Source organism: Danio rerio, chromosome 8 (assembly GCF_052040795.2).
Source record: "Danio rerio strain M-AB ecotype USA chromosome 8, GRCz13ab, whole genome shotgun sequence".
NCBI lineage: Eukaryota > Metazoa > Chordata > Actinopteri > Cypriniformes > Danionidae > Danio > Danio rerio.
The window spans coordinates 12,913,638-12,926,504 of NC_141028.1; the positions used below are offsets into that span (position 1 = coordinate 12,913,638).

The 12,867-nt window shown below is 35.8% G+C and overlaps 3 protein-coding genes across 5 annotated transcripts in view; all 3 read right to left on the reverse strand.

The window, feature by feature from the left end:
• nr1h5 (nuclear receptor subfamily 1, group H, member 5) overlaps positions 1-12,867 on the reverse strand; it is a 612,581-nt gene that overhangs the window by 117,489 nt on the left and 482,225 nt on the right. The window lies entirely within an intron of this gene.
• Positions 753-8,675, reverse strand: bcas2 (BCAS2 pre-mRNA processing factor). Its single transcript, NM_001007774.1, is given in 7 exon segments — positions 753-1,256; positions 1,342-1,422; positions 2,118-2,168; positions 7,035-7,196; positions 8,087-8,157; positions 8,241-8,333; positions 8,547-8,675. Coding segments are annotated over 7 exon segments (678 nt in total). The 5' UTR covers positions 8,640-8,675; the 3' UTR covers positions 753-1,129.
• dennd2c (DENN/MADD domain containing 2C) overlaps positions 10,633-12,867 on the reverse strand; it is a 57,873-nt gene continuing 55,638 nt past the window's right edge. For all 3 annotated transcript variants that reach the window (XM_087264365.1, XM_087264367.1, XM_087264366.1), the window contains one exon: positions 10,633-11,304. In XM_087264365.1, coding sequence (XP_087120491.1) covers positions 11,273-11,304 — 32 coding nt within the window. In that variant the 3' untranslated portion in view covers positions 10,633-11,272. The remainder of the gene's footprint in view (positions 11,305-12,867) is intronic.

A 12,867-nucleotide genomic window follows, 5' to 3' on the forward strand; every position in this document is an offset into this window, starting at 1 on the left:
AAACTAGTGACCTTCTTGCTGTGAGGCGACAGGGCTACCCACTGCACCACCGCAGCAAAACATTTAGGTATACAGTGTCTGTAAGCAATAATAAAAAAGTGTTTAGTTCCTAAGCAATAAATCCACTTATTAGTAAATAAATACTTATTGTAATTTATACAGTTAAAAGTCAACATTGCACAAATGAAGCATTTAGATGTACAATACCTGACTAAAGTCTTGTCACCTATCCAAGTTTTAGGAACAACAAACAATAACTTGACTTCTAGCTGATCATTTGGTATCAGAAGTGGCTTATATTAAAGTCAAAGGCCTCTAGATAACACTTATTTTTACCAAAATACAATATGATAATTCCTTGATTTTTAATTATTTAATTAGGACAGTAAGGTTTGACTTTGCTTAGACAAAAGTCTAGTCACTTAACAGCAATAACGTCCAGTATAGAATATAAAGTCATGGTGTAGTGGAAAAAGAATGAATATTGTTTTTGATTCCCATGAGCTTGGAGGACTGCATTCATTCATCTCTCCAAAGCCTCAAATAAGTTTATTTATAAATCATCTGGGATGTCAAAGAAAGCATTCTTGCAGGACTCCCAGAGTTCATCAAGATTCTTTGGATTCATCTTTAATGCCTCCTCCATCGTACCCCAGATATGCTCAATAATGTTCTTATCTGGTGACTGGGCTGGCCAATCATGGGAGCCAAAAAAAGTCTGTGTTTGTGCACAGAGAAAATAAAAAATGTCATTATTTCATCATTTTATTGTGTATTTCTTAAAAACATTACAAACAGAGTTAAACAGGAAAATGAACTTATCGTCTATCATAAGACACAAAATTATTATAAAATGACAAAAAAACGACAGCCACTAAAGCTTTGGAAAACACCTTTAAGCAAACACAAATGTGAGTTGTGGAAATCCAGAGACAGTGTGCAGTTCATGATTTTGGGAAAGCATATTTTCTGTATGCACTACAACACTATAGCTCACTTGTGTTTTAAAGGCTATTTTCCTATATTATTTATTTGTTTGACAGGAAAAAAAACTAAGCTATTTAAAATAAAAAAAGCTGAATATCAGACGTTGCGGAACATTCACTTTTGCAAAGTCTGTGCATGGTGTTCAAAAGTCCTGTCTAATGTTCTCCTTGTTCTCGTCGCCCTGCTGCTGCTTCATCTGCGCCACTTCATTCTCCAGCTGCACGATGGCGCGCTCGATCTCATAGTTCTTACTGACGAGAGACACCCAGCTGTGAAAACACGAGCAGAAATATGTGAGTCAACGACCTGATTACAACATTTTTTGAAACGGGTTGAACATAATGCAGTACTGACTTGGACTCAAGTTCTCTCAGTTTGGCTCCTCCAGCCAGCTGATCGTTTTTGCGCTGCCAGTTCAGGTCTTGTATTTCCTTTCTAAAAGAAAAACAAACACACTTAGGTTGAGTTAGAGTAGAGATTTATTATTTTTGAATCCATTCAGCCGATCTCTGCTGCGTAATATCATTGTGCAAGCTGCCAGACATGGTACCGCAGTAAAATGTCTTGATTATTACACCTTAATCAGAGTATTGTTCCCAGATATATGAGAATATATCAACTTTTCATTTTCTGTTGGTCCAACTACATCACAGGTGTCAAACTCAGTTCCTGGAGGGCCACAGCTCTGCAGTTTAGCTTTAACCCTAATTGAACACACCTGATCAAACTAGTTGAGTCCTTCAAGCTTATTTGAAATCTAAAGGCTTGTTGAAACAGGGTTGGAAATAAGTGCAGAGCTGTGGCCCTCTAGGAATTGAGTTTGACACCCCTGAAGCACATGATAAAACTACAAAAGAGTCAAGCGTTAAATAGGAAAATGAACTAATCTCTTTGGTCATTTGAGCGAGATGCTAATGGTCTAATCCGATTCAATAATCTATGCTAAGCTAAGCTAAAAGCGCTCCCTCCAGACCAGAAGATTATCAGAATGGATTAAAACTCAACTGTTGAACTCTAGGAGGATTATTTTTAAATAGAGTGCTCCTTTAATATTACATTTGGAAGTCAATTAAACCACACATACAACATCCAAATAGTAAGTAAACTTCATAGACAGATAATGTGCTTACCTTACATTCTGCAGTTCTTTTTGTGAATTTTCAATCATCAAGGCCAAGTTACTGTGTCACAGAAAAGACGACCAGTTATGATCAGCATAATGAATGAAAGAGTAATATGTGCCTCTACCTGTTAAAATGATTGATGACTTACAGCCCTGCCTCTTCTAGGGCGGGATTTATGGTTTAAACCACACTCCTTTTAGGACAGGACTTTGTTTAAACCCCGCCCCTTTTGATGTAAACGTTGCACTTCCAGTAATTAGTTTTAAACAGTTTCATCAAATTAAATTATATATTATAATTCCACTAATTAAATTGTAATCAAATTAATTAAATTATATTACTGCATCAATTAAACTATAGTTCCTGCAATGTTCATCAAAATATTTAAATTATCACAACTGATATTATGATGTAATCAAAATAATTTATTCAATTCACCTATAGTGCATGTTTTTGGACTATGGGGGAACCAGGGGCACCCGGAGGGAACCCACCAACATGGAGAGAGCATGCAAACTCCACACAGAAATGCCAACTGACCCATTCGAGGCTCAAACCAGAGACCTTCCTGCTGCGAATAGACAGTGCTAACCACTGAGCCACCGTGCCACCCAGTAAACTATTAACTTAATTATATTTAATTTTGTTGTTTTGTATTATATTACAATTAATACTAATAAATATTAATACACTATATTAACACTATAAACATTTAAATTTCTGTTAAGCTGTAACTATTTTGTGTTTACCCCGTTTGTTCAGTGTGTGTGTGTGTTAGGATGTGTGCGATGATCAGGAAAACATCCACTGACCATTTACAATACCCCAACAGCTGTTTGAGTAAGATAGATTAATATTAAATATAGATCACACATCTGTTGAGAGTGTGGTGTGTGTGTGTGTCTCCTGCTAAGTAGTATATGTTGTCAGGTGATTAGGAAGTGTGATATCTATATGTAGGCTGTGTGCATGGGCAAAGGTTTGATTATGTGTAGGTGTGTGTGCAGTTGGAGGATTGAGTATAGGTGTGTGTGTGTGTGTGTGTGTGTGTGTGTGTGTGTGTGTGTGTGTGTCGGCATGTGTGGATATACTATCTATACTCAAACCTCCAACCGCACACAATTACCCACAGTCACACCCACACAGACATGCTCAAACCTTTGCCCGCACACAAACACACATATGCACATAGTCGGTTGCCTGTAAATATATAGATATGCAATATCTTCACACTTCCTAATCACCTAAAAACATATACTACTTAGCAGGAGACACATCCAACAGATTGTGAACCATATCTGATTTGAATCTATCTTACTCAGACAGCTGTTGGGGTTTTGTGAATGGTTAGTGGATGTTTTCCTTATCATCGAACACACGCACACACAGGATAAACAGAATAGTAAGGCTAAACAGAAATTAAAATGTTAGTTTATTAATCAATATAAAATGTAATATAATACAATAAAAATATGTATATTATTAGCTTATTCAAAATAATATAATCCTAATAATTTTAATAGAATAATTAAAATAATAACAGTTTAATTAATATAATTATTTAAATTACATTATAATATCAGTTGAAATAATTGAATTAGGTTCGATAAATATGGCAGAAATTATAATTGAATTAATTTGATTACAATCGAATTAGCGGAGTTATAACATAATAAATTGATTAAACTGTTTATAATCTGATTATAACGTTAACGTCAAGTATAAAGTTTACATTAAAAGGGGCCGGGCTTAAAACAGGAGTCCTGCCCTAAAATGGGCCAGGCCAAAAGTCAATCATTTAACAGGTAGAGGCCTATGTTACTCTCTAACAAAACACAATTAAAATAAACAGTTCTTTAATCAAAGTTCATGATCTCGCAAAATCAAAATAAATCAACACAGTAGGGGTGTGTGATATTTATCATCTACAACAGTGGTAGGAAACCCGTCAATTTTATATTTAATATTGCGTCCCGTCAATAATGTTTTACAGTTTAAAAATTATAACTGACTAGAAAACGACTTACTATTGAAAATACAATTACAACTCCTTTCTATTGTAATTTATTTTAAAGCAAAAATAATTATATTTACAATGAAAGGACATTTCGACTAATGCATGTGTGTGACGCTGGGGATTCACATATTTACATACAATTTTAAATTCATAGATTTTCAATAGATTTTTGGACTAATAATGCAGATGAAAACGCATTTGCAGAATAAACTCTGATGTAGTGAACATTACACCCACATAACTAATCAATCAGCTGTCACTGTTATGCTTGCCTTGTTTACTGCCGGTTACTAGATTACCAATACTACTGCAAATTATTGCATTGATGATTCATTGCATCGAACTGTTCATAAACAGTCACTTGCTTAATTTATAAAAAGTCTGAATTACTATTATTATTACTATAAAATTATCAATCGCCAAATACGACTTGTACTTGCCTTTTGGCAGATATTACTGTCATATTTAAGTATAGCTATGTTTCCATCCAAAGATGTTAATTAAAAATATGCACCAAACTGGATTATCGCATAAAAGACGTGTGAATAAGGCAACTTTTACATCCAATGAGTCAAAGAGAACAAAACCGTCACTTCCTGATTAACTGGTGCTAAACATCAACAGTAAAAACCGTATTTACTCAGAAGACGATGCAGACATGCAAAGAATGTGTGGTGGCGTTTGAAGGCGTGAGAAGCGGAGCACAGCCACTCTTGACAGTTCTGGAGGTAATTAATAATATAATAACTCTAATACTGAAACAATTAGGACGTTTTAAAATGACCAAAACAACATTTCAGATGTTTAACAATGTGCTCAGCCTGCTGGTTTGTCCATTCACACACAATTCTATCATTACATGACCAGTATTGGGGAGTACCTAGTTACATGTATCGCCATTACATAACTTAATTACAAAATAAAAGTAACAGTAATTTGTTACAGTTACTGAGAAAAACTGTGTCATTAAATTACAGCTACTTATGAAAAAGATTACAAATGGGGTTACATCTAAAAAATGTTAAAAGTAGTGATGCTACTAGCTTAACTACATTTCTCGGTAGCATCGCTACTAGGGCTGCACGATTAACCGAAAAAAGATCACGATCTCGATTTGAGCCTACACAATCTTAATTCAGCTTTTCTACGATTTAGTCAATTATATTTTTGAGGTCAGGAGAGAAGCAAGGCAGTCGCACAAGTCTTCACAGCAACATAAACACCTTCAAATGGTGTTAAAAATAGAGCTGTAAACCTACTGTGGTCTCACAGTTCGGTTACGATTATCATGCCATCGATTCGGTTCAATTCGATATCTCGGTGCATCACGGTGCTTTTCATACATAGTTTTATATATTGTACACAGCAGAAATTGTATTAAACTGTATGAATATATTCATATTTATTTACTATTTGTAATACAATTTTGTCATTTAATACAAACAGTCAGATATATAAACTGTACCTTTAAACAACCCGAGCATTTAGCAAATAATATAAATAACCAGCTCGCTTTCTGATCCTTGTCTAGTTCTCTTACACCCCTTTGATTGGTCACACCCTCAACAAAAATGGTTGCGATTGGCTCTTAAGCGCTGCGCTCTTCACAGATGAGTGATCCTGATAAGCGGCAGGTGGCCGCAGCGATCACAGCTGATCTATGATCAAAAAAACTCAGCAGACACGCGCTCGTGTCTGAACCTAGAAGTAACGCTGTAAAACAGTCGAGAGGAGAAGAAAAGTCACGCCAGCAGGTCAAATGGACCACAGTGTGTGTTTGTGATTGTGATTGTGTGTGTGTGTGTGAGTGAGAGAGAGAAATGGTCTCAGTCGCAGTGAAATAGGGGTTTTGCTGTAAATGTCAGTGAAAGACTGATCCAGCAAACACATGCAGCTAAATTGTGCACAGTTAATGAGTTTTAAGCAACAGCAGTGCATATGAGATAAATGATGTCAGTACATAATAACCGGTTATGATTATTACTGAATCGATACAGATAAATGATCATATCGCATTTTAGATTTATGATTACGACAAGCATTTGATAGGTTTTTTCTTTCATAGAGAACACAAAGTGTTGTGCATGAAAATAAATGTTTACCATGTCAGTATCACTGTAAACATGCTTTGGAACAGTAAAATTAATAACCTAGCTTATATATAAAGGAAATATAATGGTCTAATGTTGTCAATGACAGATGACAAGCACATGTCTTAAACATAATAAATCAACTTTATAATTATGAATAGTTATATTCTGATTTTGATTCTGACTCATTTTACTGTGAATTAACAAACAGGACATATTGAAAGTCAGTTCAAGTATAATCAAGTGTAATCACTTTATTTTAATAAAGTAATTAAAAAGTTTTTTTTTTTTTTTTAAATAGGGTAATTTGTAATCTGTGATCTATTACATTTCCAAAGTAACCACCCCAACACTGCACATGACCTCTTATAACAAACTAATGCTCATCTTGGCGTTTCCGTCAATCGTTTTTTAATGAGCATCTCCAAAATGAGCATAAAAATAAGTGGATGGAAACATAGCTAATGACAGGCCTAATACAGCCAAGGTGACGGACCAAAGACACTCACCGAAATTACATTAGTTTTTTTTTTTTTTCAAACAGAACAGATATACATTTTGAAAAGGTACATTATATTGTAGAACTGCAGATTAACTATTAATACATTTGACATTTGTAACTTTTTCTAACTGTGATTGTAATGTAATAATGCACATCTTTTATAAAGCTGCTTTGGAACAGTAAAATAATACTCATTTACAATAATTTAATAGAAACAGCTTAATATTTCTGTCAATATCACACACCCCTAGAGTATAGAAAGTCTGATTTGCATCAAAAGATGTGAATAGTCTGATTTAAGTCAGTTCACTCACTCATTAGACATCTTCCATGCATTGGTTCCATACTGAGCCATGAGCTCCAGGTTCTCAATGCGCACCGCCTGATGCTCCAGCTGCGCCATAGAGTTATTCACACAGTCCTGCCACGCTGTCATGTCGTTCTTCTGTCCGGACGATGGAGCGGGAAGCTCATATCTAAACAAACAAGTGCAAGAATGTGAGCTCGATCAACAAATTAGTAATTATATTAGGGTAAGCCTATTACTGTATGTGCACTCTGGGAATGAATGAATGTAGAGGAATTGATCATTATGTCATCGCATTGTTATGACAATCACAACCAACCGGTAAGCTTCAAGACCTGATTTCAAGTTTTGGCCTGATCTTGAGTCTCATCAGTTTGTTTGTTTCTTGATTTTGCCTATCGCTGTTAACAATGGATTTGGTTTCAAAAATTTCTGGTTTTCAGAAATCTACACAACAGTGAACAGCAACTTATTGGTTTAAAATATATTTCTCAATGAAAAGGACAAATGCTCTTTAACGAAGGGGGGATTTTACAGAGCTAACCAGTTCTTAAATGTTTGAGTTGGACAATAAAACTCAAGTAAAGAAAATGACATACTCATAAATAAACAAACTATAAATTAAATAAAACTACTTTCAGGACAGTCAGAAACCTTGGAGTGGTTCTTGACCAGCTGAAATTTACAGACCACATAGCCACAACTGCCCGGTCATACTTGATCAAACTCAAGCTACTATCATTCACCTACAAAACGTGGCTCTGCACACGTTTACTTAAAGTGATTTAAAGTGCTTTTTTATCCTTATATGCAAGTTGTTTGGAAAAAAAGCATCTGGTAAATGAATTAATGCAGATGTTAACAATTTATTATTTCTTTGATGCATGTTTATGCAAGTAGCCCCAGACCTACAAGTTGCTCAATTACTATATGGTACAGTACAATCTGATTGGTGGAATACTTTTACGAGTTTTAGGTTTATGAGTATTATAATACTTCTCTATCCAGTTTGAAAGTACATTTTTACAGACAGTTTTAACTTTTGCTCAGTAAACTGACCTCTTCATACTGAGCAGCTCCATGGGTTGACGGGCAGCCAGTCTCTCAAACTCATTCCTCATGATTTCTGTCTGATGAGAACAAAAGCAGAATATAAGATCACAGTGTGAACAAGTAGAAAAGGAGCAGAAAATATTTCTCATCTTTTATTTACCTCAAAAGCAGAGAAATCTGGTGTGGGCAAGTAACTCAAGTAGTTTTTAGTTGGTCTGTATCGTCTCGTCTCTTCCTCCACCAAAGCAGCGGCCTAAAATCCATCAAACCCGATTATTTCTCGATTTAATAAAGATCACTGTAATACCAAACCATACTTAATCCACAAAAACGAAGGATTAAATATCCAAACTGTCTTGTTTATGCAACAGAACTAGCCGTTAGCCAACTGCCAGCAAAGTAAATACTTATTCTTCATCGTTTTAAAAAGACAGAAAACACAAAAATACATATTCAGTGTACTTACGGCTTCTCTGACCCCTGTGGCATCATAACCCTGGTCGAAATAAGGCAGGGCATCAACAAAAACATCACCAGCGACTGATGCTGGTCCTGCCATCCTGCACAAACACACGCTTCGCGCACTGCTTCTGCTAGGATTGCATTGAACGTCAAACGGAAGGTAGGCGCCATCTTGTGTTTCGGAGAGAAAACGCGCCCTTAGTTTATTTAGCGCGAAAGTTTGACAGAAAGTAAAAAGAAAACACATGAAGTCACAAAAAACATGCTATCCAGTGAAAGTATGGTCACCCAAAGTTGTCTGGTCTTTATGATCATCACAAAATGTTGCAAATGAAACTTACCTTTTTTGTTGCTTTGCTTTTTTCATAAAAAACATTAAAAGTCAAGTTTATGAAATGTTGTAAATTGTGGAATAAGCCATTCACCAAACAAGTATATTAAGCAAAAATACATTTGAAAAATGGTAACACTTAATATAAGTACTCTCTATTTTAATCATGCCTTATTGGCTCTTAGTTGTGTCACTCTAAAAAACGGTGAGTTATTTAACCCATGGTTGAGTAAAAAATATTTGGTGCTTTGTTAGGGTTATTTTGAACCTTTATTGGGTTATTTATTAATAACTCACCCAGTTGGGTTAAATATTTGGTGCTCTGTTGGGTTATTTTTAACCTTTATTTACTTAATAACTCAACCAGTTGGGTTAAAATTTTTTAATTTCAACAGTCTACTGATTTAACTGACACAGAACAGCTGTATTATTATGTGAACATAATGATGTTTTTGCGTTAAAAAGTGTATTTAAGGTCTAACGCAATACACTTTTTTAATCAAATGACCTCTCCATGTCATGTGTTTAATATTCGTTTCACCAGCACTCTAAATTGTTAATAATACAAACAAATACGTCATAGCCAATCTATATTAAACAGATAAAATCCCTTAAGTGTCTGGAACTTTAAACGCAATGGAAATAAAGCATTTTCAATATTTTTTAAACTGTATGTTATTTATTTACACAGCCATAATTATAAAATAATACTAGTACTAATAGTAGCAATACCAGAATGGAGAAAAATTACATTTAATCAAAATAACCAAATGCATTGGGTTAAAATAACCCACAGTTGGGAAGTTGGTATAATAACCTAGTTGGGTTATATGTTGATGTATTTTTAATCCAAGTATTTTCACTGAGTATATAATACATCTTCTGCTTGATCTTATTCTTCATTGCTAATACTTAATACCTAAACTAAAACCTAATTATTAATAAGGAATTTATTAAGAAAACAAAGTCAGTGTTGATGGGTTTTTAATAGCAAAAATTGTCCCTTAAAAATTGTCCCTAGAGGAGCACCAGCACTGCATGTTTTGGATGTGTCCTTCGTTACACTCATTACAGGTCTTTCAGTCTCCACTAATGAGCTGATGATCTGAATCAGGTGTGTTTGGTGAAGAAGACATGGGAAATGTGCAGAGCAGGTGGTCCTTCAGGAATATGGTTGAGAAACATTACCTTAAAATAAAGTGAGTGTATTATAAAATAAAGTATATTCCTATTATTTAGTGAAATATTAGCAAAATGTATTCTTAGCTGGGATACGAGTTATAAACTCTCATTTTATTACAAAATTCCTATATATTAAAAACTCATGGCTATTCACATTTGCTGGATATTCATCAGAAGTTCTACACCGAAAACGGCAATTATTTGATTCACACTGAAGGGCGGCACGGTGGCTCAGCGGTTAGCACTGTCATCTCACAGCAAGAAGGTCGCTGGTTTGAGTACCAGCTGGGCCAGCAGGCATTTCTGTGTGGCATTTGCATGTTCTTCCCATGTTGATGTGGGTTTCCTCTGGGTGTTCCGGTTGCCCCCACAGTCCAGAGATATGCGCTATAGGTGAATTAAATTGTCTGTAGTGTGTGTGTGTGTGTGTGTGTGTTTGTGTGTGTGAATGAGTGTGTATGGGTATAATGTGTACAGGGTATGGAATAGTTGGCAGTTAATTCTACTGTGGTGACCTCTGAAATAAAGACTAAGCTGAAGGAAAATGAATAATTTACACTGCTTGTGGACACCTGCATCAAAAACGTGTTTTTTATTTTAAAATGTTACAAAAACTGTAGTTTATCTACAAAAACAAATCAAAACTGTACAAAATGTAAAAGCCTCTGAAAAACTGAAAGATTTGCCTTAATATTTCGCAAAAAGAGGCAAAGAAATAAATGTTTGACATTTACAATGAAAGAATTTCTGTGCATATGAAAAACAATCATAAATTAATTAGTGAAGGGGAATTGAGGTCAACCTTCATCATATTTTTTTAAAACTAAACATTAAAACACAAACTTCCCACCTTCTTGTTTTTTTTTTTTTAAATGATGTAAAAATCATATAAACATAAACATCTCAAATAACCCAACGCAAGTCATTCTGCATTCATAGTCAGTTTTTCTTCCTTATTTATCAAACCTACATTAACATGACACAGACTCCTCCTCTTCCTCTTCAGTCGTCTTTGTTCCTTGTGCTTATGAACTCATTTCCAGCCTTTTCCTCTATTGGCCACAGAACGGCAAATCTGAGGCTTAGAAATGTCAGAGCAGAACGAGTTGATTCCAGTCTTGAGCTCATCTCCACCCTTGAGTTTTCACAGAAGAGGAACCGACGTGCTGCTTGAGTCACGTTTTTGAACAACAACAAAAACCTTCTGACACCCTTCTCTATTTCTTCTGCAAGAATTTCATTTTATTTCCTGAAAACAAACAAACAAACAAAGAAACTTGTGAGTAAAAGGATAAGAGTGCAGTTAAAGGCCCAAATATTAGCCCTACTGCGAATTTTTGTTTCTTTCAAATATTTCCCAAATGAACAGAGCAAGGATTTTTTCAAAGTATTTCTATAATATTTTTTTCTAATATAGAAAGTCTTTTTTATTTTGGCTAGAATAACAGCAGTTTTTAATAAAAAAAAAATTAAAAAAACATTTTAAGGTCTATATTTTTAGCCCCCTAAGCAAATCTTTTTTTTGATAGTCTACAGAACAAACTGCTATTGTTAACTGCTACTGCTATTATGGATTATGTTACACAACGGCCTCTTTTTTTATCAATCTAGGCACAAAGTCTAAAGCACACGGCACAAAAGCATTAGGGGCATGTTTGAATCTACTTTTGCTATTTTAAGGACGGAAAAATACACTTTGCTCCCAGGCACATGGTCTAACAGGGTTGTGCTTGTTCTCTTAGGGCCTACTCACACTAAGGTATCCGAACCTTGCCCAGGCCCGTTTCCCGGATCGTTTGGAAAGTGTGAGTGCTCTGAATTGGGCTAGGGCACGGTTCACTTGGCCAGCCCTGGCCCGGTTTGAAGAGGTGTGCCAGAACGCAGTTCACTTGGGCTTTGGCGCGGTATGCTTGTGTGTGAGTGCAAAGTGAGCCAGAGCCTGAAACTGAAGACGAGGCGTGACTTTTACAGGACTGTTTGATATGGATTAATTAATCATTCTTACTGTTCAATGAACACAAACGGTCATAGATAATTAAAAATGCAAACCACAGCAGCGCACCTTTAGCAAACCTCCTAATCCCTGCAGCACGAGGGCTTTATGATTGTTTATGAGTGTCAAAAGTGGCGGATCTGTTCAGCGAAATATTTGACTGCGTGTCACTATATATCAAACGACTAAACCGATATAACTAAAGAAATCTCCACTGTGCCGACCGAGAGAGTTTACCGAACAGCGCATCATCGATGACGTAAGCATGCCCAGGCCCGAATGTAATGTGAGCGCTGGCCGTCGGGTGAGACGGGAGGAGGGAAAAACGTGCTTTGGCCCAGTTTAAGGCAACTGTACATAGTGTGAGTACGCTCTTAGGTCGTACTCACACTAGGTACAGTTGCCTCGAACCGGGCCAAAGCACGCTTGTGCCCCCTCCCGTCTCCCCCGACGGCCCGCGCTCACACCATATCGGGCCTCGGCACGCTTACGTCATCGCTGCTGCGCTGTTCAGAAGCGGTCTCTATGGCAAGCCTTTTTAGCATTTAAATCTTTGTTCTGACTCCATAAATATATTTCGAGATATCTCTAATTATATTTTGACTAGTCATAATTATAATTCGACTAGTCAGAATGACAATTAGACATATCTGCAATTACAATTGTACTAGTACGAAATCAGATTGGAGATATCTGCAAATATATTATGACTAGTCATATTCCTCCATTGACTTCCATTGAAAAATATTTGCAGATATCTCTAAATATCTCTAATTGTCATTCTGACTAGTCGAATTATAATTATGACTAGTCAAAATA